This window comes from Nymphalis io, chromosome 17 (genome assembly GCF_905147045.1).
Source record: "Nymphalis io chromosome 17, ilAglIoxx1.1, whole genome shotgun sequence".
Lineage (NCBI taxonomy): Eukaryota > Metazoa > Arthropoda > Insecta > Lepidoptera > Nymphalidae > Nymphalis > Nymphalis io.
Window position 1 is genome coordinate 8,155,690 of NC_065904.1, and position 27,710 is coordinate 8,183,399.

Consider the following 27,710-nt stretch of genomic DNA (forward strand, 5'->3'; position numbering starts at 1 on the left):
TGCCTACCTACTTCTTCAAAAAGATTCTTGAAAATTGAAAAGATCTTTGATAACGATGGATAGATGTAACTCTATCGTATCTTCTGATAAAAGAAATGTACACCTTTATGAAGGTGAAGTATATAATTCTACATAACGAAATCGAATAAGTCGAATTTTTGAATAAACGAATTCACTATATTAAATAGTACATGTGTGTATCTATGTGTGCGCGTGTGCGTGTATCATACGTGCTATAGAATTTTCACACCGCTTCAAATGAAATTGGTCGACAGGGATGTGTAACCGTACTCCATTAGCCGCCGTATTGATTTTAACTCGATTTGACAGTTTTTTTTATTAGAACATGATTTAAACGAACGTACACTATTTGGGGTTCAAAAACAACTCTATTACAACCTGATGTTGATTTTGAAAATTGAATATTGCACTCATAATAAATATAAATGTGAATTAATTTGAACGCAAGCTAATTAATACACAAATCTTGTAACCCGCTTGATATACTTCAAAGACAATATAAATATAATGTTTTATAAATATTAATTTGTATTTAGAATTTCAATTCATAATTTTTTTTTTTTCATTTCACAACAATGAAATAATGATTATACTGTTTGATCCCGTTACTGTGAAGTTGAATAGTTTATTTAATTTTATGACCAGCGAGTATTCAAGGCAAGATCCCTTTCGAGAATTTTCAGATGGTAATTCAGTTTTAAATTTCCATGTGCTTAATTTTATTTACAAATCATCTCGTGTTCGGCGGTAAAGGGATATATCGTTAGTAAACCTGCAAGTGTCGATTTTAAATCTGCCGTACTCACTTTACTTGTTAGTCGGGCTTTGTGCAAGCTCTTTTGGGTAGGTACCACCCACTCATCAAACATAACAGTAAATACGTAGTATTGTTGTGTTCCGATTTGAAGGCTGAGTGTGCTGGGACGAGGGACATAACGTCTTAGTTCTCACGGTTATAAGTAATAAATAATATGTGTATATTCATTAATACAGCGTCAATATCTATGGACGATGGTGACCACTTACCTTCAGGTGGCCCATTTGTCCGTCCACCATGTAATTATATATTTTTCATTGAAATTCTCAATATTAAAAAGCCTCGAGTGAAATCACAATTGTTGGATAGCTAGTATTCCATAAACAAAATCGTCACACAAGAAAACTCCAATCTGTCAAAAATTACTGAACTCGTGTACACACGTACGGTGAATAAATTTAATAAATCTCGCCGAAAAGGACAATCCCCGCGCTATCAGACTCATAAATTAACTACAAATCGCTAACATGTGCTATATTTTCCGCTCTGTCGACCTCATTTGGTTAAAAAGCAAATTTCGGGACTTTTAGCTGGAGCGTTGACACTTACGTCATTTGTAACGATACTTAATGAATATTGCTTTTAATGTAAAATGCCCTGAATCATGAATGAATATTTTATTTCCGGTAGTATTTTATAGCAGAATGTAAATGAAAATATTTTAGACTAGCTAAGAGATGATATAGAAGAAATTAACTGCTATAGCTATAGAATACAAATATTCTGACAGTTAAAGAAAATAATAGTTTCAACGTGAAACGTTTATAAGATACGCGTGTGATTATTGTTTACCAATATCAAATTGGATTTAGTGTGTCGTTGTTAGTTAATGGGATAAGTGACTTATTGTTTAAGAAAAATTGAACGTGCAGTGCGCGTTGAAACTCTTTAAGAACCCACTTCATTACTCACCCGTGAAATGTTGACGACCGATTTGTGGTATATAATATAGTATTATATTGATGCGTGTATTCTTAAAGGTTATAATTATTATGGTCAATATGGTATATCACGTTCTAACGTAAAGTCTAAAGAATAGTCTTACAGGTACATTGTTTCACTATATGTATGGGAATATGATGTCACTAATCAATATCACTTAAATTATTATCATAATTGTATGATAAAATAGAGTAAATAAAGAGTTTCTTGCCATTCTTCTTAGTAGAACCGAGTGGCGATTCAAAAATTATTGTTGCTTACTTGAAAATAACTTATTTTTTATTTAATAAGAGCTTAATTGTGTTTAATGTTAAATATAACACCAAAGCCTAATATATACATACAAATGAAAATTAATTTGTTTACTATTGTTTATAAAGCATATTGTAATTTTTTAATAATGATTTTTAGTTTTAAAACACTTCCAATATCACAAAAATATGTGAAAATTCGGAAATTATTAGAGAGTACGTACGCGCCTCTATTTGTAATTTTAAATGATAAAAAAGCTTTTATAAGTTACTTTTAAAATGTTAAATAAGTGTCTTGTTATCTTAAAAGGTATTTTAATATACTCTGTTGCGACATTTTAATACATAAATGAGTCTGTCTCGACACAGATCTAATGCATATCTAAAACCACACCCCATTGCTGAAGCTTCTAGCAAAAAGGTTTTATTAAATAGCCCGTTCTCTATACGGTTAGCTAGGTGTACTAAATACAAACATACATACAAAATTTCAGAAAACAGTTCCTTGACGTTACAAAATATTTTAATAATTACACATATTAAGTTATAATAACATAAAAGATCAAGTTATAAGTTTTTAAGTAAGTTCACGAGGAACTTATTATATGGGAATTATATTTTTATATTATTTTATAATATTAAAAATCTATTTTAAAAATGAATGTAATAATAAAATTAAGGTTTTCATAAAATAATTATGATCCACTAATCCCATGGAACGGTAGTCCATAACGACCAGAGAGAGTTTAAGCGGAGAACCAACAGTCCGTGCTTACCGAGGCACAGGACTGCTACCATCAAAACAAACTAAGAACTTCTCGTTAGACAAACACAACAACTTTTTATTTACCGGGGTTTGAATATATGACCTTGGTGTGTGCACCTTAACAAGCTAGCCGCTGGACCAATGCGAGGTTTACATGCGAAACCAGTGAACTTTAATAATACACAAACGACTTGAATGTAATTAAAACCGAAACCACTATCTGGAACAATTAACGGCTAGTTTCTTCATGAACACTAACATAATAAAATTAAAATAATTACTAAGTTTGTTCCTTCAACGTTTTAGTCGATACTTTTCCTGTTACTCTGACAGCCAATATTTACAGATCATTAACGAGCAGTAAAAGCCAAGCAACATTTATTAAAGTTAGCAGATTATTAATTGCTTGTTTTTCAAACTCAAAATATTCTTTATTCGAATACGCTCTTATAAACAATAATCTTATAAAATAAAAAATATAGCTTGTTGCGTCAGTTCGAAATTAAGATTCTACCAAAGAAAGAGAGCCGAGATTAACATGTGGTTAGAACGCGTGAATCTTAACCTATGATCGTGGGTTCAAACCCGGGCAAGCACCAATGAATTTTCATGTACCTAATTAAGGTTTATAATTCATATCGTGCTTGACGGTTAAGGAGCACATCGAGAGGAAAACTACATGTGTCTAATTTCACTAAAATTCTATCACATGTGTATTTCATCGACCCGCGTTGGAGCAGCCTGATGAAATAAGCTCCAAACCTTCTCCTCAAAAAAGGAGAGGAGCCAAACAGTGGGATATTCACAGGCTATTACTGTACTTTACTGTAAAGAAATCCAGCTAGAAACTTAGTATTTACTGTTTATTTATTTATCTTATTTACTCTTTTCCACCAATCAAATAACATAACAATAATTATGTTAGTAAAATACAATTAAATTATTATTTATCCTGCATTAAAATCAAGGAATACTAACTCACCGTTATTTTAATCATTTATATAATTTTGTATGAAACATTAAGCCATATTTATTAATGTTTAAGTTATCGATAGGTCGAGTAAAAGTAACAGAAAGTTGGTGACTCGGATTAATGTAAAAAACGACTAATCATGTCACATCTTAACCTTAAAATTACGTCACGCTCTTCAAATGTTAAAATAGGACGGAGAGTTCTTCGGGTGATGAATTATTTATAATTACATAACGAGAAGACGTAAAGGCTTAACATCCGCGAGGAACATTTTCTATAGGAATACTTAGATGTTATATTTCGATATAGGATGATAAAAGAATCAATGAATTGTTAAACAATCGTCTTGCTCCTTCGACTACAAAGTAACTTATATACTCTTCTTTACAAGTGCTTATTTAAAATGTTAAAATATTGCAGATATTACATACGAAATCAAAAGTTGCTTATGTTTGTTAATCTTAACATCAATTATTAAATAAACTTCCAGATTTTGCTTTCATCGTCTCTAAATACAAATGATTTCGTGTATATTTTTAATTAGATTTTTAGTCAAACTATTCGAATCGGAAATAGAAGCAGTTAATTTTAGAAAAGAATAAAATTAAAGTAAATGAAAATTAAGAAAAAAATACACAATCCGTTCATAAATGACGGACATGACTTCATGAACGGAGTTCAGAGGTAACAAAAAAAAATACAACCGAAGTGAGAACCTCGTTTTTATAGTCGGTTAAAAACATACTTTTTGTTATTTTATTTACTTATTATATTTTACAAATTCATAGAACACTGGATACTGCTTGTAACTAAAAGAAATCAATTTCTATGCTATATATTACGTTTTATATATAAAACAATTATTGCTATTATAGACTTGATTCAATTCAGAAAGTATGTAAAGGTACAGTTAACTTACAGTTGCTTAACTAACAACGTAATTTTATTGCCCGACGCGGTTACGTATATTAGCCAAGGACATTTGTACAGAAGATTATAATAAGCACCCGAAAATAAGGTTTCAGGGTCGAAGGGACCGTGTTATAATTAATTATGTGTACAAAAATGGCCCCATTTGCCTTTGTTACCTTAGCACAAACAAACTCGGATTGCAAGTAAATATTTATAATTTAAGGTAACTCATTCTGATATCAGACGCTGATATGGTAGCTGTTATATATTTACATTAGATATTAAATTTGCACTTTGAATTCATTTTTATATCGAAAACATTTATTGTAAAATAAATCTTTAATTCCATTTATTTAAAATTGTTATTAAGTGAATCGCTCAAACCTTACTGTTGTTATATTTTTTCCCTTAATATTAGTTATATCTTAGGTTTAAATAAACGATTTTATCGATTACCAGGGTTTGAATCCACAACCATCGGTTGAGATTTACGCGTTCTAACCACTGGGTCATCTCAGCTCGTAACTGCCTGATAATAATTTATATATAGAAAACCACAATATTTTTTTGATTTACACGACCTGGGATTTGAAAGCTTTGCAGCCTTAAATCGTCACTAGTCTGACTTCAGAAAATAAGCTATAACTAAACATATGATATGAAACAGATTATGCCGTTTATTATATAAATAATAACTATACACACGCGTCAAAATGCCCATCGAATCAGCACTTTCCGAAAGGACCATAACAGTAACCCTTTTCTGAGTTAACGCTAAAAGGAATCAATCTTCCTGAACGAGATCCACTGTCCCAAAGTAATGCGAAATATTTGAAACAATGTTACGAGCCGTACTGTGAGGGGCCTAAAAGCATTAAGGTCTATGCAAAATAAAACTGAAATATCTAAAGATATTCGTAGGTGAATATATTATTTTTTTATTAATAATATGTATTCAAGTCCATAGTGCGCTATTCGTGTGTCCATCCTGTGCTAGCCACTAGGCCATTGAATCAGTTACAAAAATATAATAAGAGATAATTCAAACCTTCTTACAATGAAAATATGATGACTTACTAATAAAAATCATTCGCAATAAAGTGTGGATAATTTTTCTTAAAAATTCGTTATTACGGTATTTTGTTATTCAGTTTTCTTTGAATTATTTTACGTAAGCTCAGCTTAAACTGTAAATAAACAATTAATTTGAATTAAATTATAATTTAAATGGGAAAAATTATAAAAGAGACCACAAAATTATCTTATAATACAACATTATATTATGATATAATAGTATCATATTGCTAATATGATAATTGTATTTTCTACACAATAGTTTTTGTACTTAAAAGCGACCGCGCCATTTAGTTGATACAAATCTCGGTCTACAATAGACCTTGGGGATTTAAGATATATGAACACGAGATACAGTTGGTCTATTTTTTTACTGGCTGACTGTTTCTCGTGGTTTTAATTGTGTGAACTTTAGCTTCACATTTAAATAATAAAGAATTGCGTTTTTTGTTTCAACGGAATAAGAAAAATAAAAGAAATGAATAAAAAACGTAAAACTATTATTTTATCATTGATATAAGTGTATTTTTTAAATATTTATTTCAATATTCACTTGAATAGTTAGCTCCAAATTATTCTAACAATAAATCTATTTTCAGTACTGACTAATAGTTTAATATACTGTACCGTAACAACCTGTGCATGTCCCACTGCTGGGCTAAAGGCCTCTTACCCCTTTTTCAAGGAGAAGGTTTGGAGCTTATTCCACCATGCTGCTCCAATGCGGGTTGGTGGAATACACATGTGGCAGAATGTCAGTGAAATTAGACACATTCACGTTTCCTCACGATGTTTTCCTTCGCCGTAAAGCACGAGATGAATTATAATCACAAATTAAGCACAAATAAAAATTCAGTGTTGCTTGTCCGGGCTTGAACCCACGATCATCGGTTAAGATTCACGCGTTCTTACCACTGGGCCATCTCGGTTTTATTACTATATTTACTATATACTATTATTATACATTACTTAGATAATAAATGAAATCGCTGTATAATAATTTCACATTTGTTTGTTTCAGAGCTATTCGGGGGATGAAAAACACTCAACAAATTATTCTCATCGCCGTCGTGAAAAAGAGGTTTGTATATTTACTAGTATCTGAATCATATACACCTCTATGTCCGAAGTAACTTATCAATGTGAGACTTTAAAGTGATAAACGAGAACAATTGCAATTAAAAAAGAATTTTGCGAAATTTTTGTCATCCTTTACGTTATCATATTCATGGATAGTAAGTGTCTAAATGAATATGCCATGTTCATACATTTGCTATTTGGTACCCGTAGTCCCTTGATTCGTAAATAACAACCCAATAAGAGCTTCTGAATTACGCCTCATAGAAAAACTAATGCGTTAAAAAACGAATAATTTATTGAATATAGTAGCCGAGCGTAAACGTAAGCGCACAAAAAAATGTGCTATCGTAATCGAAATTGAAATTTGGTAACTTAGCTTTATTTTACAATGTAAACATCCGTTAAAAAGGATTTCTTGAAATTGAAACTTTTAGGAAGAATTGTATTTTTGTATGAATTTTAATCGTACGAAGTCGGGACGAGCATCTAGTATTAATACATGTCGTTTAAGTATCCGCGGGCTAAGTCTTATTTCATCACTGATTAAACTTATATCAGAATTAAAACTTGCTTAATATCATTGCACGTGATAAAATGAAAGTGACCGTGGGATTTATTAGATAACGATCTTAATAAAACGTTATAATTATTTAATTGATTTGTAATGGAACTTGTATGAACTGTCTGACCAGTTATTATTTATATATTATTATTTCTAAGTTGTTTTTATTGTAACTATGTCATTTGCCCAGTACTTTGTATGTATACAAAGTAAATAAATAATAAGAATACAGATCAATTAATTCGATTCCCGGTTAGGCAATAAAAGTTTATACGATTTTCTGTGAATTCTCAGGCTGTGTTTACTCCCACGCAACACCACCGGGACGTCGAGTCTGACTTTTTTAGATCATGTCGAATTGACTTCCTTTCGGATTATAACAGACATGGAAAATTGAGTCCAACTGTGCTTGCACAAACTTTATACTTGTGCATTTTACCTCCCGCGTATTTGGCTAGGCATCATTGAGAAAGGCTGAATTCAATTCAGTCAGCAGAACCTAATTACTTACATTTTAAGCTATTTAGATTTTTTTTTATTAATTAACATATAATATATTAGGTATAAATATGTATGTTTCATAAAAGGATATTGATAATTAATTTTACTAGAAATATAAAAATACACTCACAGCTCACCAACTCAATTTTGCTCTGATTTGAATTTGTTAACTACATTTAAGATCCACTAGTCCATCGACATATGCACCGACATAAGCCGAGATGACCCTCGATCGTGGGTTCAAACCCGGGCAAATTCTGCCACATGTGTATTCCACCAACCTGCACTGGAGCAGCGTGGTGGAATAAGCTTCAAACCTACTCCTCGAAAAGGGAGAGGAGGCCTTTAGCCCAGCAGTGAGACATTCACAGACTATTACGGATTACGGATGGACATATAGCTTAAAATATCAAAAGATGGATAAATACTTATCTGGCCGAATCATTCTCATTGAAATCTTAATACAGTTTTGAATTTAAGAATTATAAATTCCTATTCGTTATGTTTTATTAAATTTATTTTTTAAGGATTAAGAGTTAATGTACACGTAGAATAAAAACACGAAACTGGTATCTACTTATGTGTTTCGTATTTAAAATCGATACAATGGGAAAAAGGAAACCCATTCAGGAAAACCCTTATCTTTCAATTTAAATAACAATGTCATTACACAAAAGAAGATTTTAAAATATTTTATTCATTTTCGACAAACGTAACACATTGGAATCAATCAATATCAATCAATCAATTGAATCATTGTACATAAATTAATGCAGTGCTATATTAAATGTTATATTTCAAAAAACAAAAATAGAACATTTTTTAAGAGGAAAGTAAACTAAATGCTTCTACTGAGACCTTACGGCTTAAATGTTATTCCAATACATGGAATAAGATTTAAAGCTGATTACAAAATGCTGCGCACCTTGCTATGCTGAGCACCACGCTGCTCCGGTGCTGGATGTTAACCGACAAATCCATTTTCCACACGAAGTCTTCATTCACAGCCGAGATTGAAATTAACACACGTGCGTGTGCGTACGCGCATAGGCACACACAAACATAAATACACACTCAAACCATTCTCACCGCATGTACTCAAGTTATTTAGTTAGTTAGTTATTATATATCATGTTTGTTCATTTTTGTTATTTTTTTACAATTTTTTTATTGACTTTAATTCTAGCAAAATTATCATCATATTAATTTTAAATAAGTCTTCACGTATACAATAATTAAGACGTAAATCCTTTAGGTAAGACTTACGTGTTCAAACTACTGAGTCATATCGGCCGAAATTTACATTTATAAAATATTAATATAGTTAGGATTATAGTTCTAACAGTTTCGTGAAAGTAATAAGCACACGATTCTCTTGCTCAGATTAAGCTATTTAAAGTTTCTGTGGTTAAAACTTATATATTTGAATAAAGTTTTCAAATATGAGATCATAGCTGAGTTATGAATTCAAAAAAAACGCAGAGTTTTTATTCTATATCAAAATATAAAGCTAAAAATTCGTTTGTTTGAACACGCTAATCTCAGGATTTAACAGTACGATTTAAAAAAAAAGTTTTTCGTTCAAAGTTATTAAATGAGACAAACAAAGGTATAGACTATAATATCATGTTACCACTCACGGGCAAGGTCATATTAAAAAACTTGAACAAAACGTACCTTGTGGTAAAATGTTTCAAACCATCTATTTTTATAATAGGTACCCATATTGCCCAGATGGGCTAATGGGCCACCTGATGGTAAGTGGTCACCACCACCCATAGACATTGGTAAAGTAAGAAATAATAACCATTCCTTACATTATCGTATCGTTATTGTTTTTATCATAACTATAATGGTTTAGCATTATATTCAAATTAAAATTGTAAAAGGTGAGAGCCTAGTTGAACTAGATATAGTTAACTTGTCTATGACTAATAAAAAAAAATTACAAGAAAAAAAATATCTCTGAAATTCAAAATAATTTAAATATGATATTCGACTAACTTTTTTTTCAAAAGTAAATAAAATACGACTACACGATGTTAATCAGTCAAACTTCAGATGTTTATTTAATTAGCGTCTCGTACTTGATGACCTAGAGCCCGCACGATTAACTTGATAGATTGAGCCGCAAATTACTGACATGGTTAAACAAGCCTTTCAAACAAAGAGCGAATTTCCCTTGATTTCATTATGTCGAACAAAGTTGCTATAGTTTTTAAATAGATATATTACTTTTACAAATAATAACGAAACAAAGCCATTCTAGAATAAATAAACAGATAACATATAACCAAGTGCCTAATATTATCAAAATATCATTTGATGGAATCTGAACTCTGTGAAACTTTCATATTTGCTGAGCTTATTCCACGACGCTTCTCTAATGCGAGTTGGTGGATATACATGTGCAGATTTTCCTCCGACTCAGGTTTCCTTACAACGTTTTCCTGTATCGCCACTTAAGCACATTATCTTACTACTGGACTGTCTCGTCTCGAAACTTATCTATGAATTTATTTTTTTTTAACGACGAAATCATATGTTGTTCTTAAGATAAATCTCTTATTTGTAACAATTTGTCAATCGACAAGGTGCAAACTATAAACAATAGCTTTGCTCTGGAAATATTTCATAAATTTTCAATGTAAGCATAATGAATATCGCTTTGCTAGCGATATATAACATTTAGGTACAGTTGTATTTTAACTGGCATAATTAAAAATGAGGAAATTCTTAATCTTTTTACGGCCTAATCTGATTTTACGTGGAGATTCGTTTAAACCCATCTAAGGGCAGGAATGAGAGTAAGACGAAACAATAAATATTTAAAATATTTTATATTTTAATAAAAATAAATTTATATGTAGTTTTTTCTTTACCAAGTTGCTTTTATAACATAACTACACCATAAAACTAGTACTAAGCGTTCAAAATTACCTCGTCAACATTTCTTAGATGAGAATATATCAAATTTTCCTTTCAAAGACTTGAACTGTAGGACAATTAAGGGCGGGGGACATCCGGGCAAGATGATCGATCCCAATTCATACTTTCCGGAGATCAGACATGCTTGAATGCTATTGAAACGGATATTTGTTAAGGCTCTTTGTTATTTTTTCTTTATCGAATTCACTTGTAATATACGACATTATTGAAGTTATGTTATTATTTTTCCTCGAAATGAACGGTATTTTATATATGTGTAAAAAAATCAAGTTTTTATTTTTATTTTAAATAAGTTGGCAGACTGGCAATTTCAGCTGGTGGCTTCTAACACCCATTGGCACTCTAAGAAATATGAACAATTATTTACATCGCCAATACGTCATCATCCCTGGGAACTAAGATTTTATCTCCCTTGTGCCTGCATTTATACTTACTCACCCTTCAAAACGGAACCCAACAACACTAAGTATCACTATTTGGCGATTGAATATAAGATGATAGCGTGATACCTACCCAACCATACTTGCAAAAGGCCTACAACTGAATTCATGTGCTCTATTTAAATAAGCTTTTTGGCACAGCGCTTTAGGTTCATCAACATCGTTAGGTTATCTGATTACGTCGGATGAAATTCTGCCTCACGTACACTTACCTAAAGCGAAGCAACATGGTAGAATAAGTTTCAAACGAGCTGTTAATTAATTGTAAGCTATCAAGCGACAAGTTTTTACAATAAAAACGTAATATGCATTATCGTACACATTGCTAGTTTATTATTTATCAATAAGCCTTCTGTTAGCTAATATTTCCCCTCATTTATCGTAATAAAATATAAAAAAACAAACGCCCGCATAAAATTTACCTTAACCAATATAACGTGATAAGAAGTGAACGAATACCTCTATAAAACTTTATGTTTACAATATCTTTCATTATTATTACAGCGATATATAACTGCGTATCGCGATCGTAATATTAAACGATATTCGTTACTTTACGAAATATTAACATTAGATTAAAATCTTTATTAATTGCCATAACAATATTAAATTATTATAATAATCGTATTAGTAAATTGTATTTTATTATTTCAAAATAAGAATTAAATTTTTATATTATATACATAGTATTTAGGAAAAAGACAATCTTCTCGAATTTTCTTATATCGAAAACGGTAATGGGAGTAGTACTATTTTTTTTCAAATAGTTTAGACTTTATGTGGCACCTACTAATGAATTTAAAAAGTAAGTGTGCTGTGTTGACTGTGGCGTCAATGTATGGATGTGGCTTGATGTATCTTGATGATGACTGCGTGAATTTGTACTTAGAACTAAAACTCTTTTGACGTAACAAACTTATATGTGTTTAAATAATATTACATTTGAATCGTGAATATCGAACAATTTAAAAAAATATAATGGAGTAATAAAATTGTGAAAAATTGTAAGCGTTGCCAGCGAACGACAATGCAAAAGTGTCAATTTAAATTTTTTCCTTATCTAAATAGCGTAAGCTCTGTGACATTACATACTCCTTTGTAGCTGTCAGTCTCGTACACTTGATAGACTATCATTTATAACATGCTGTATATACAATAATCACGCACATTATATAATAATTACATTTAATAGAAATTACAGTACATTATCTGATTACACTATACTGTTATAATTAGAAACTATAATTAATACGGGCTCTACATTAGCGTTGACTGCCTCGTTGGTCTAGTGACTAATTATAAGACTGCAGATCTATCGATGTAAGCAATGGTTACATTTCTTTACAATGCCAATGTCTATGGGCGTTGGTGACCATTTACCAACAGGTGGCCCATATGCTCGTCCGCCTACCTATTCTATAATATATATATATATATATATATATCTTTCATCTTGTGTTCGGTTACTTTTTTGTATCCTTAAATTAAACATTAATAAAGGTGTAGACTTTACATCGTTATTAATGCAAAAGTCCGTAGCCCGCTAAAGAATTAATTGCCCGTAAATCTCCTACAAGGCATAGATACCATTAAGCGTAAACTACTACACCAGTCTGTTGTGTTTACAAAAAGTCTAAGGATTTCTTCGTCAATTTTATTACGATATAGATTTTAATAATTATTATTTATTTATTTAAGTAACAAGACTGATATACAGAATTACAAAAAAAATAAACAATACTATCTACTACTTATATAATTTATTGGTCCCTCTGAAACTTTACAACAGCGGTACTAATAGGTGCTACACTGACAAATGTGCCACCTGATGGTAATTTTTCACTACTGCACATAGATTTTGGCACTGTAACAAAAATTAACCATCCCTTACATCACCAACGCGCCTGACCTTATGAACTAATATGTTTTCCTCGTGCCTGTATTTACACTGGCTCACTTACACTTCAATCTATAACACAACAATATATTGCTGTTTAGCGTTAAAATATGTAATGAGTGGATTATACCTACAAAGTTAAATACAAATATGAAAAACTAACTATTATTAACAAGTAACTTGACTAAAAACATGTCCACAAATACTAGCAAGTCATATCAGACATATATTTGTAACTCACTTATTTGATACCCCACGTTAATATAAACCGCCAAGGGGACGCACTTAACATTATTAACAGACGCCGATAGCCGCTTTAGTCGACACACAATTTAACTAATTGATTGCAGAACCTAATATTGATTGTGGAGACTGCCTATCGATTCTAATAACATGACGACTCTGCATTTGAACTCTTCGAATGAAGTGTTTAATTACTAAACTCTCAATAACGCATTTATAGAATAGAATAGAAAGATAAAAAAATAATAACAGCCTATAAAATTCCTACTGCTGCTCTAAAACCTCCTTTCCTTAAGATGAAAAGTCCACCTTGTTCCACGGCGCTGCTTCAATGTGGGTACCGACACATATGTAGCAGATTTCCATCCGAAATATGCAGTTTTAGTCCTGTTTTCCTCAACCGCCAAGCACGAGGCGAATTGTAAATATAAATGGTATAAATATAATTGTAATAAACTGGTGGTAGGGCTTTGTGCAAGCTCGTCTGGGTAGGTACCACCCACTCATCAGATATTGTACCGCAAAACAGCAATACTTGATATTGTTGTGTTCCGGTTTGAAGGGTGAGTGAGCCAGTGTAATTACAGGCACAAGGGACATAAAATCTTAGTTCCCAAGGTTGGTGGCGCATTGGCTATAAGCGATGGTTGACATTTCTTAGAATGCCAATGTCTAAGGGCGTTTGTTGACCACTTACCATCAGGTGGCCCATATGCTCGTCCACCTTCCTATTCTATAAAAAAAAAAAAAATTAAGTATATGAAAATAAAGTAGTGCTTGTTTATTTATGTTCATCTCATTTCAGTGGTTAGAAGACGTTAATCGAAGAAACGTAAAATAAAATACAGGTGGTAGGGCTTTGTGCAAGCTCGCCTGGGTAGGTACCACCTGCTCATCAGATATTCTACCGCAAAACTGCAGTACTTAGTATTGTTGTGTTCCGCTTTTAAGGGTGAGTGAGCCAGTGCAATTACAGGCACAAGTGACAAAACATCTTAGTTCCCAAGGTTAGTGGCGCTTTTGCGATGTAAGCGATGGTTAACATTTCTTACAATGCCAACGTTGGTGACCACTTGCTATCAGGTGGCACAAACGCTCGTCCGCATTTTTTATAAAAAGAAATACCCATACAAACCCGACAAGCACCATTAACTTTTCATGTGCTTAGAGGAGAGGGGCCTTAGTCTAGAAATGGGACAACTACAGGCTGTCATTTTACTACTTTCATGAAAATATTATTTCATATGATACCCATATCGAAATTCACGTTCGCTTGAGATAAATTTCACGAATGCTGTTACTGGAACACGTAACTTAATTGGCTAGCACTGCACAGAGCACTTCAGTGCGTCTGAAGTGCTCTAAATATCCGAGTGTAGAATTCAGACATCAGAATCTGATGAAGATTCGAGTCTAATTGCTCTGAATATGTTATGTATTCTGGTACAACATTCAATACTAAACTCCAGTTTCTAATACGCTGATAATATTAGATAAATTGGCTTTAAACTGAACTGTCATTGGATGATGGTAGCGTATGACGCAATAGGCGCCCAATAAGCGTTTACATTTTATCCAAATTACTTATTCGGACTTAATAAGACAGAATAGGTGTAAATAATCATAACAATAAGATGTCTAAAAATCTTGATATTTTTCATTGAAAAGATTTTCAAAGAAACTATTGAATATCAAGTCTTAAATATATTTTTTTACATACATGTGTTATGCTATCCTGACATATGAATGGAACTACTCCTACAGACATCTCTAAAATGCTCTCTTGTATTCAAAATTACACCGAAACATTTTTCGTGCATAAATACATAAAATGAATGCTATTAATACAAACATATTCGCCCTCCACTTCGCCATAGTAGAATAAAAGTATTTTTTGTATGTATGCCTATGTCCTTCATTGGAGTTCAAACTTGCTTCATACAAAATTTTATAAAAATCGGTTCAGTGGCTTAGAAGTGAAAGTGTGACAAACAGGCATAGTTACTTTCACATTTATAATATATGTATAGATCAATATAGATTGCTAGAATGTCAGGTGAACCATTTTTTCATTTCTGGTTTAGTTTACCATATACCAACAAACAGCCCATGTGCTCATCCACTTATCTAAAAGAAAATAAAAAACAACGTTTACTTCTTCAACCTCCTATTAAAATCAATGTCTTGTCGTCAATATCAACCAATTAAATAAATGAACAGTAAAAATAATAACGGACATCGCGTTTTCATTAGCTCGATGAAAGGTTGAGTGTTCCCAAAGTTTTCCAATGTTCGCCACAACTTGCGAACTAGAAGACAAAGTTATACCTAAGTTATTACCTTACTTCATGAGACGATCGTATACATCTTTACATGTACATTATCCATTGTTATGTTTTATAATCAATTTGTCTGTATTGCTTAAGTTACAAAGCATAAAACCTTGGAACAAAGTTATCCTACATACTTAGTAACTATTCACTATTATTCTATGGGTTTAACTATTTACCTGACATTGAATTAGAAATACTGACATCTTTACCTTTTTGGATTATTTTAGAAGTAAAAGCTTTAGCGTGATAGTACCATTTCAAGGTCGAATTTAAATGCATCGTTTTAAAAGGGACGGAAAATAGCCTAATTCTGTACTTAATATAAGGTGTGATCAGTATTTTAAACTACATGAATGTAATTATTTTTAATTTTTGTTATAATATAATGTAATATGTGTGTGTGTGTATACAGAGGAATTACAAACATTTCATCTCCCGAACTAACGTCGCGCTCGTTTTGCGGAGTATGTAATAATTTTCTCTTTATTCAGCGTCTTATCGAAATTCCGCCCGATACCGAATTCCTCGAAAATCCCCGAAGAGCCTCAACGAAGTGTAAAAGATTCCATAGAGTAGATAATTCGAAGAGTCAATTTGCAAAAATATTTAAATTTATCACATCTAAAACTTATTTCAATTATCTTTGTTTAACTGCACATAATATTAGTATCTACATATATGTTTGAGAGGTAAAAATTACAACTAAATTTTAAATCATCGGATTGGGTGGATAGCCCATAATCAAGCTGAAATTGTTCACAAAATTATTATTCTTTACGCTAGAAATGAAGATATAAAATTTGTCTATTATAATTTAGGATTATAAAAAAGCCGAGATGGCCCAGTGGTAAGAACGCGTGAATCTTAACCGATGATCGTGGGTTCAAACCCGGGCAAGCACCACTGAATTTTCATGTGCTTAATTTGTGTTTATAATTCAACTCGTGCTTTAACGGTGAAGGAAAACATCGTGAGGAAACCTGCATGTGTCTAATTTCATTGAAATTTTGCCACATGTGTATTCTACCAACCCGCATTGGAGCAGCGTGGTGGAATAAGCTCCAAACCTTCTCCTCAAAAAGGGAGAGGAGGCCTTAGCCCAGCAGTGGGACATTAACAGGCTGTTACTGTTACTGTAATTTAGGATTGCTATGTACACATTAATTTACTTAAATAAGTTTTGTTTTTCAATTAATTTAATTACTCTATTAGAAATTTACTTTCTATTTATGATTTAGAAAAATTATAAAAAAGATAACATATGAGTTAAGCAGTCTCAGTTATGAAAATAATCTTTTTAAATGTGCTGAAATATTTATTCTGTACAACTGATGATCCGGTTAGCTATTTATCGAGTTATCTCGAGTGGCGCCACCTCTGCTATATTCAATACGTCTGCATGCATTGCACATGTAAATTTCCTAAATTTTCTGAATACTATTGAGTCATTCTGTTCAAATGCGACGATAACACTAAAACACGTTGTGCAATAACTTACTTAATATGCACATAAAAGTAAGCTTGGATACTTTTTAGTTTCGACACAGAAATAAAATTCAAATTTAGTATTGATATGTAGAATTCGATTTAGTTTAACTATATTCCAAATTAAAGTTTATCCTTCTTGTGCGTGACCGCGGACAATATTAACAATATTCTTACAGATAATTTGCTAAAACGATAAAGTTTGTTCCTAAGTAATAATAGTAAAACGGTAACATAAGTCACGCTTTTGGATTTGTGCGCGTTGTACTTACAAAGTATGCTATCGAAAAAATTGTTCGCAGTCGGATCCATATCAAACTCATTCATTCGATTTATTATAAACTAGTTTTCGCCCGTGGCTTCGCCCAAGTTTTAGGGGAGCAGGGTAGGTTTTAGGTAAAAAAATTTTTTCTGCGTGTGTCCTTCCTTTGAGCTCAAATTTGCTTCATACCAAATTTCATCAAAATCGATTCGGTGGTGTAGCTGTGATACGTAACAGACATACAGAGTTATTTTCACATTTATAATATTAGTAACGATTGAATGCTCCTTTTGACAATTTTTCGTCAATTTATAATCTTAGCGAGATTTATTGCAAACTTACGAAACTTACATCCGGCGATAAATACACCACAAAGATAAGATAGAATAATTTTAATGACTTGACTACTGCTAATAACTTGGACAAATGCTCGCTCGCCTTTGTAAGAGAACTTGGCCATTTGTCGTCAACACTTTACGTCTCCGTGAAGCGAAAGACCTATTTTAAGAGTAGCGGGAGCAATTGATTGTTACATTCGACCCATAGAGCTCGAAGAAAATTAGACTCCCATTTTGTAGAAATGTCAGCGATCTTTAATGATACCAATTGAGTAAATGCGATTCAATGGGCGTACGCAGGCAGTAATTGAACATCTACCTGCAAAATTGTACATATGAACAACTTTCGTCGTGAATTCAAATTATAGAAAGTATTTTTATATATAAAGTATAAAAGTGCTAAGAAAAGACATTAAGCCGTGTAGGTTTATCATAATATTTCAGGTTCTTAAAATTTCTGGTTTACTATCAAAATCAAAATAAAATTTATTTTAATAATAAAATTATATACCAATTTGGTATATTTAATATACTTAATTGGAAAATATCTCGGTGGGTCATTTTATTCTCATTACATAGTGGATACAATTATTAAATATTTAAACAATTAAATTTTATATACTTTTGTTACTCTAAAACTTTATAAACTACATTTTATTATGAATCGAACACTCTTTAAAAGGTTGCGAACTAACTGTTTGTTCGAACATTAGAAAGCTTTTAGAGAAAACTTTGTCAAGGGTTAATAAATATAATTAGTTGTTTAAATTGTCATTTTGATGAAATTATGTAACATTCTTTATTTTCATCTATATCTTTATAAATAACTCAATAGCACTTGACACAAAATTTCTTAATGTTGCCGCAAAACCCCATTTCATAAAAATATTTTATAAAAAAATTAATTCAAACAAATGTTCGTATACTATTATGTGTAATGGTATGTTATTATTTATCATAATTGCCCTTTATACTAATTCAAAATGACATCAGATAATTTTCAAAACATAATTATGATTAACAAAAAAAAAATGAAAAATACTATTTCAAATAAAACTATGAATGAAAATAATTTGATAAAAAATCTTAAATCCACTTAATACCGGCACATTACGATAAATCCATAATGCATGCAGAAATCGAAATATTAACAATACGCCATTAAGTCTTACTGCTGCATATATATATATAGATTATTTTACACCTTAACCGACATTCAAGCGATCGATATTTTTTGCATATTTTACAATGCATGTCACCATTACCTTGGCCGTATGTTGTTCAATTTCCGCTATAAAACAGGGAATCAATATGCAAACTGCTTCAATAAGGGATAAAAGATGGACGTACATCGACTTTATCATCTTATTTAATAATTTTTACCTTTCAACAAAAAGGGTCGAAGGGAATTATGTGTATAGATATGCTGCCATTTATATTTATTATTCGTGATGGATAAGGTAAAAATACGGTTAGTTTTGTATTTTGAAGTTTTAACAAAAATCTCTAAATTAATGTTATGTAGCTATATATATATAGCGTTTCGTAAATCGATGAAAAAATTAAATTCTTCCACGATCTGTCAGTCTTCTCCGACTGACTAATGACTATAATATATATTATACAAATATTTTGTTTGGACATACTGTCTGTTACTTCTACTTCAGGGAATAACTTTTTAGCGCATTCTTTGTTAAATGTTATATAATTTTGGTATTTAGGTTATTATAAAATTAGTAAATAACTATTTTATTCTTTTCTATTACTACTATTTTATTCTATCATTTTCTATCGTAATATTACGAAATCCCTTCTCTCTACGACTTGCACTTACAGCAACAGTAACAGCCTGTGAGTGTCTCACTGCTGGGCTAAGGCCTCCTCCCCTTTTTGAGAAGATATGAAGCTTATTCCACCACGCTGCTCCATTGCGGGTTAATGGAATACACATGTGACAGAATTTCAGTGAAATTAGAAACATGCAGGTTTCCTCACGATGTTTTTCTTCATCGTATAGCAGGACATGCATTATAATCACAAATTAAGCGCATGAAAATTCAGTGGTTTGAACCCAGGATCATCGGTTAAGATTCACGCGTTCTTACTACTGGGCTATCTCGGCTAATCAATCTTGCACTTGATCCGTATTTATTATGGCCCTGAACTAGAAACTGACAACATGTCGAGAAATATGCAAAGTATTTTATATAACTCAATTAGAACCGTTCAGAACGGAATCTCCATGAATCCAAACCAACTAATTTATAACTTCACAACGGCTCTTAATTAACGGAATATTTCAAAGGTTTCACTCTAGTTGCACTTTAATTAGTAACTCGGTAATAAAATACAACACTTTACTAACAGTTACGAAATAAATTAATCACGTATGAATATTAACCAATGAGAATGTCTAGTGTTTAGAGTGAGTTATACAAATAATATTTGTTTGTTTGTTACGCTTTTACATTTTAACTACTGAACCGATCAACAAGCATACAACGTGTCAGCTATACGGAAAAGAATATAGGTTACCTAACACCCCCCCCCCCCCTCTCACATGGGGGCGAAGCTTTGGTCGGAAACTAGTAGGATTAAAAAGTAGCTTATAAAGCAACAGTGGCCATTTTGGGTGATAATGATCGAATCGTATATCATGTAAAAAGTTTTAACATTCCCATTCGCCCGACATAAATAATTTATTACATTAAATCATGTTTTATTAAGGGATAGATCGCTGAAGTACTTTTCCAGAAGAGTTGTAACAGGACCCACGATTCTATTTTATATTTATACACTAAAATATTCTGAAATATGTTATTTATAATCGATTACATAACTACCGTTCTGAGAATAATAATTAAAATCATATACGCAATTATATAATTTGGTTTATATATTTCATGTATTTACTGCCTTTTTTCAGACCAACGGTAGATTATGTATACTTGTAAGGATATTGTATGTGAATCTTTAGAAACAATAATAATATGCCTGTTTTTTGTCTTGCATTACTATTAAATTAAAGTTAACAAAAACAAATGAAGTACTTATAAAAAACCTTAATATTTAACGACATAATGTGACGTCACAAATAGGATAGCCGCTTATGCTGACAACCTAAAAGCCTATAGCGTCGACCTTTCAAGTGCCAACGCCGACTTGTGCAATTAACGTTAATAACAAATTTATTCATAAATGTTGGTGATTAATTATACAATGCTATGTCTTCTTTCTAATGTCAAATAAATGACAGAAAGAGGAAAGTCTGTGTTTAGTTCAACACCCGCTAAACAACGCTTATAAGTAAAGCCAATTGAGTTTGGCGGTGGTAAATCTGAGTTACCACTGACCAGTTATTCTACTTCCAAACATCAATACTATTTTACATTTGAGTGTTGTTTCAGGCACAAGGGATTTTTTTTTATAATATAGGTAGGCGAGCATTTGGGCACCTGATGGTAAGTGGTCACCAACGTCCATAGACTTAGGGAGTTAGGGATAATATCCCACACACATTAGTTTAGTATTTTTTACACAATAGTGTAAAAAGTGTTTTATATTTCTACAGTGCCTAGGTCTATAGATAAACTAAACCACTTACCTACCATCTGCGTACCTATTCGTCTTCTAAAATAAATTTAAAGAATTATACAATTTTCGTACTAAAATGTAATATTTTGATAATAATTATGTTTATTACATATTATTTTGTGCTATTTGAACAAATTATAGTTTGATATTATTTTAAAACATACTAACATGGGTTGTAATTATAAAATGACAGTTCAAAGTGAGTTTTAAGAAGTCACTTGGATTAAGTATATGTTTATTTTGATTTTGCCAGCTCCTTAAGTGTTTATTTCTACTTTGTTAACTTTTATAATTGTTCGTTATTATTTAAAGCAAAACTTTTTCAATGACAAAATGAACAAACAATTTTCACGTTACAATTTACAAAAATAACTTGCCACTTAAGTTGTTAAGAGCTTAATACTTTTACGAATATATTCTTTTATGTACATCGTAATTAGATTTTAATGTGACTCGAGACATAAAACGGTTCTACCCTGAAGGCTCACATCAAAAATGTTATTATTTATCACATAAAACTTCTGACGCAAAACAAGTAACACATTTCAAGAGCGACCGTAAAAACGCTTTATATGCGATAAACTGGCACGAATTTTGATTCTTGTCCGACATTGCATTTCCCGTTTCCAATAAATGTAATACGTTACCAAAGTTTATATGATTTGGACGAGGGGCACATAAATATGAAAGATAAATAAAACTTTTGTATACCGTTTTTTTGTAATTTTAAACATGTAAGAGAATAATATGAAAGGATTTGATTAGTCTCACTTCTAATCATAAAGTAATGTTTTGTTAAATGTTACAATGGTATTTATAGTATATTTATTAAGTACATATGTTAACTACATAGCTTACCGTCTACCACTTTGATAATATTATCTTCAATTTTATTTGAAAAGCAAGATCGAATTACAATTTTACATTCCACGCGGTTACAATTTGTACATTAGCTTTTTTTTATTTTTTATTTGTATAGTATTATTTATTGTATAGATTTTAATGTATAAAAAAAACTGTTTATAATAGCATGAATAATTCTTAATGAATAAACTTCAGGCTAGTATTAACACTAAAATATAATCTTGATAAAGAAAAAAAAATTTTAAATCACGTTTTTAACATCCATGACGCAAAGTTTGTTTTGAGGTATAAAAATTTGTATTATCACCAATACCGTCCAATTTAAAATTATAAATAGATCAAATTAAATAAAAGCTTGATAAAAATATTATTATTTTTTATAGTACAAGGAGGCGGACGAGCATATGGGCCACCTGATGGTAGTGGTCACCAACGCCCAAAGACATTGGCACTGTAAAAAATGTTAACCATCGCTAACATTGCCAATGCACCAACCACCTTGGAAACTAAGATGTTATGTGCCTGTAATTACACTGGCTCACTCACCCTCAAAGCAGAACACAACAATACCAAGTACTGCTGGTTTGCGATAGAATATCTGATGAATGGGTGGTACCTATCCAGACGAGCTTCCACAAATTCCTACCACCAGTATATTAAACACACTGGTGTTTTTTGTTCACTGTGGGCCAATGTTTAAATAAATAATAAATATTTAACGAACAAAGAACTTGGAACGGTTATCATAACATCCCTATTTCCGTCCGAGGATGTAAAAGATATTTCCAAGTAGAACAAAGATATGTGTAACCAGTGTAGAACCTTTTTACTTTAGCCTGAAATATAAAACGATTATATGGACAAAGCGAATTATGTTACAATATGGCTCGTCGGTATACCATAAATGGGGTAATCCCTTTTACAGCCCATAAAGGTTTTCAGACCGACTGCGGTCACTGAAAGCTATAAGGTCATTCACACCTGACTATTAACAAGCAAGTAACAACGTAAGTATAAACTGGGATTTTTTTATTGCTTTCGTGACAAAGAAAAATAAATAAAGAATAATTATGTGAAGTACCAGCCTGTTAATTTTCAAATGGTACGTTAAGGCTTCACTTAGAGTAGAAGATTTTGAGGCCGTTTCAGTGCGGTTGTAGTGTATAAACCATCTGATGTAAGCCTCATATTTTTATTCAACACAAGCAGGTTTTTCTTCAACACCAAACACAAGATCAATAATAAACAAAAATTGCACGAAAATTCAGTGGCGCTTTGTTGTTGTGAATTCCTGGCTTGTTTATCTTTAAAATTCGTTTTTAAACTGGAGATATTTGATAATATCCGTGCAGTGACGGAGAAAGAATACATTTCACTGCCCCTCTCTTTCCCATGGGTGTCGTAAGAGGCGACTAAGGGATATCAGAGCGACCATCTGCTCATCTGGTGGTAGGATGCTAACATCCGCCTGGCTTGTTACCACCGTACGCATGGTGAAAAACTCGTGAAGTGGCTTGCAGCCGCGTTTCGAGGTCAGCCAGCGTACAGCCAGTGCCCGAGCGAGTATTGCCGCGATGGGTGTTGGTCCGATGGACACGGCTGTTGAACCAATGCCGGGAGAAACTGTATTGACCTGCCGGACAGGAAGACCTGAAGAAACGGCTGTAACGCTGGCCGCCCGTGGCCCGAGCGTGCCTAACCAGCTCACGAGGCTGCCCCACCAGGCCACGCATAATCTCGGGGTGGACCGTCGTGCCGGTTGGTGACCGGAAGGTGGGGTCTTGGCGGCCACTTCCGGGGGGGGGTTCGGGGGCCCTTCCGTCCGGCGGATTAGTATATTTTCCCTTTTGGCAACCATTTGGGAAAACACGCCTCCATACTTTGCCCATCCCTATCGTGGCAATACGTCGCTCGCTTCACGTCTCTTTTCCTTATTTTTCCAAATGGTAGCGCAACTAAGAAATAACGGTAATAACGTTCAGCGGTGCACACCCCCACCATACCCACGCTGTTTGAGGTCGAGTTCTCTAACATCCGAGGACTCCACGCTAACCTCAACGCTGTCCACCACCATCTCGAGACAGCACGGCCAGCAATGTTGTTTCTCACGGAGACGCAAATACTCCGCCCTGCCGACACCAGCTACCTTAACTATCCCGGCTACATGCTTGAAAAATCTTTTAAAGCGAAAGCCGGAGTATGCTTGTTCGTCAGGGCGGATGTTTGTTGTCACCGATTGCGCTGCTTGGAGGACCCCTCCTTCCCCATGTTGGTGGTACATGTGGACCTGGTTCGTCAGAGTCGAGTCTACGTGTGCCTCTACAGATCCCACAATGGTGACTTGGAGACAAGCCGATTATTTGACCATCTTAGTCGGGTGGCAGATGCTGCGCAAGAGCAGTTTCCTAACGCGGAATTGGTGTTTTTGGGGGATTTTAATGCTCACCATGAATCATGGTTGAAATCCCTCAAAACTGATCATGCTGGAAGAACTGCTCATGCTTTTGCTCTCACACACGACTTGACCCAACTGGTTGATCAGCCCACCAGGATCCCAGACATTGATGGGCAAGCGCCTTCTCTACTGGATCTTCTGCTGACTTCTCACCCGGTGGAATATCCGGTTGTGGTTCAAGCTCCACTTGGTTCTTCGGATCACGGCCTTATATCAAAAAAGGGGATCGGTCTGACCCGGCAAATTATCGACCAATAGCTATCACCTCAGTACTTTGTAAGGTGATGGAACGGATTCTAAACAACCAACTGATCCATTACCTAGAAGATCACTGTCTAATTAATGATCGTCAGTACGGGTTTCGACCAAAACGGTCCACAGGTGATCTTCTAGCGTACGTAACACACCTCTGGGGTGAAGCTATCGACAAGCATGGAGAATCGTTGGCTGTCAGCCTCGATATCTCCAAGGCTTTCGACAGGGTCTGGCACAGAAGTCTTCTCTCCAAGCTACCGGCATATGGTCTGCCTGCTCAGCTATGCACCTGGATTGCCAGCTTCCTACACAAGCGTAGCCTTCGTGTTTTAGTAGATGGTTGCGCTTCACAATTCTATGTAGTGAATGCTGGGGTCCCCCAGGGATCTGTGCTATCTCCCACACTCTTTCTTTTGCATATCAATGATATGCTCTCCCTTGGGAACATACAGTGCATGGTGGATACCACGGACGCGCAGTGGCTTGGCGGGCGGAAACTGAGGAGAGGCGGGAGAATCTTGTCATTGAACTCGATAGGACGTTAGAGCTCATCGCCAAATGGGGTTCTGATAATCTTGTTGAGTTTAATGCCAAGAAAACACAGGTATGCGCTCTCACAGCGAAAAAGTCACCATTTTACCCTCATCCCTCCCTCTGTGCCACCGCTGATGATACAAAGCAAAATCGCCATGCTGGGGATGGACGTTCGCTGCGACCTTAGTCCAAGGGACTACATCGAGGCTATTATAAAAACAGCTTCACGGAAACTCGGAGTTCTGAACAAGATGCGGCGTTTTTTCACGCCACAACAACTGTGCCTGTTATACAAAACACAGGTACGGTCTTGCGTTGAATATTGCTCGCACCTTTGGGATGGCTCCGCTAAGTACTTACTGGAGGCCTTGGACCGGTTGCAGCGACGTGCAGTACGCATTATTGGCGACGTAAAGGTCACAAACACCCTTGAACCTTTACAATTGCGTCGCGAGATAGCAGCACTGAGCGCTTTCTATCGACTGTATCACGGCGAGTGCTCTGAGGAATTATTCTCTCTAATTCCTGCTTTCCCCTTCCTTCTTAAGTCCACGCGAGCTGGTTCTCGATGTCACCGCCTAACTGTGACATCAATTCCATCGCACACAAAGAAATTTGGCATCTCCTTTCTTTGTCGCACTACCAAAAAATGGAATTCCTTACCAGCTCACGTGTTCCCCTCCTCTTACAACCCGGGTTCCTTCAAACGAGGCGTGAAGAGGCATCTTGCGGGCCGGTAAGGCGGTGACGGCTAGTACAGAACATTCTTCCCGACTGTACTGGCCGTCGTCGCGTTTGGATTCTACTACGACTTACCATCAGGTGGAGTAGAGTCATTTGCCATCCCGGACATATAAAAAAAATAAAATAATAATATCTCAATGATTCGATATAAAGCAACTATGATGTCAATGGTTTTTTTCTATTGGATGGATTGATGGATTAAAACAAAAATCAACAATTACTATCTAAGTATTTAATTATATAATATATAAGCTATTAGTCTAAGCCCCAAAAGTTGTTCTAAAATTATTTTCAAGATACTTCCGAGTCAAACAATATAATTATATTATATTTTACCATTAAAAAATAATCTCTTCATCCATCATGCAAACTAAATAGATCACTTAAATAAAATTGTCATTAGGACAAATAAAGTAAATAATTCATATCAATCTCTCGTAAACGCGGTACAAAGAGAGATGGCTCGAAGCCCCGGAAACGTCGTCTAATAAAATATAGAATACCTAAACTAAGTTTAAAGCGAGTACAGTAGAGAAATATAGCGGATGGCATTTAAGTTTTGAAGCAAACTTCAACATAGTTATCTAAACTTTTAAATTGACATAACTTACGACTAAGATTTCAAGTTATATTTGCTTTAGTATTTTGTCTATATTTTAGTTTTATTGGTTTCATCAAACTAAATTATTTTACTGTTGATAAAAATGTGCTTGTATTAAAAAAAATCATTAACAATGAGAAGAAATAAGACGAAAATGAAAACTTTATAGAAATAAACTGAAATATTTGATTTTTACATAAAAATATTATTATAAATTACAGAGCCTATTCACTTATTTATATTAGCGAGTTTGAATTGATTATGTTTTTGGATTAATTTATGTTAATTAAATAAAATTACAATAATCTCACTGTCTTGTCCTGTATTTAATGGGCTACACTGCTTTGACATTCGAAACATAAACTCAATACATGTGTATTGAGCTGTTGGTGAAGTCTAAATTACCTTTGATCCACTTTTACAGCTGTTAGAGCATTCAAACCACAAACACGAACATTCTTGATCAAGCTCGTAGCCTGAACCCTGTCAACCACAAGCGCTGTTGACACGACATGACAAGCTATACAAAACTTTTCAACAGTTTGCCGTCAACATCCAATTAAAGTTACCTTCGTTGGAATAACGTTAAAACACATTGAACACTAAATATACTAGAATTAATATTATAGTCTATTTTATACATAAATCATATTTTAATTTTATAATTATCTTAACCATAAACGTTTCTTTTTTTATTACGAAATTAAAGTAGGTAGAGAACATCGTTTTACAATTAAGTTAAATAATCCAATGTATTAATTAAAATAGCACCGAATATTTTGCTTCTAATCGAAATTCGTTGCATTTATTATTTTTT

The 27,710-nt window shown here is 33.3% G+C and overlaps 1 protein-coding gene across 8 annotated transcripts in view; it reads left to right on the forward strand.

Annotated features, from left to right (window-relative positions):
• LOC126774820 (high affinity cAMP-specific and IBMX-insensitive 3',5'-cyclic phosphodiesterase 8) overlaps nucleotides 1-27,710 on the forward strand; it is a 182,685-nt gene that overhangs the window by 140,646 nt on the left and 14,329 nt on the right. For all 8 annotated transcript variants that reach the window (XM_050496439.1, XM_050496444.1, XM_050496442.1 and 5 more), the window contains one exon: nucleotides 6,778-6,837. In XM_050496439.1, coding sequence (XP_050352396.1) covers nucleotides 6,778-6,837 — 60 coding nt within the window. The remainder of the gene's footprint in view (nucleotides 1-6,777; nucleotides 6,838-27,710) is intronic.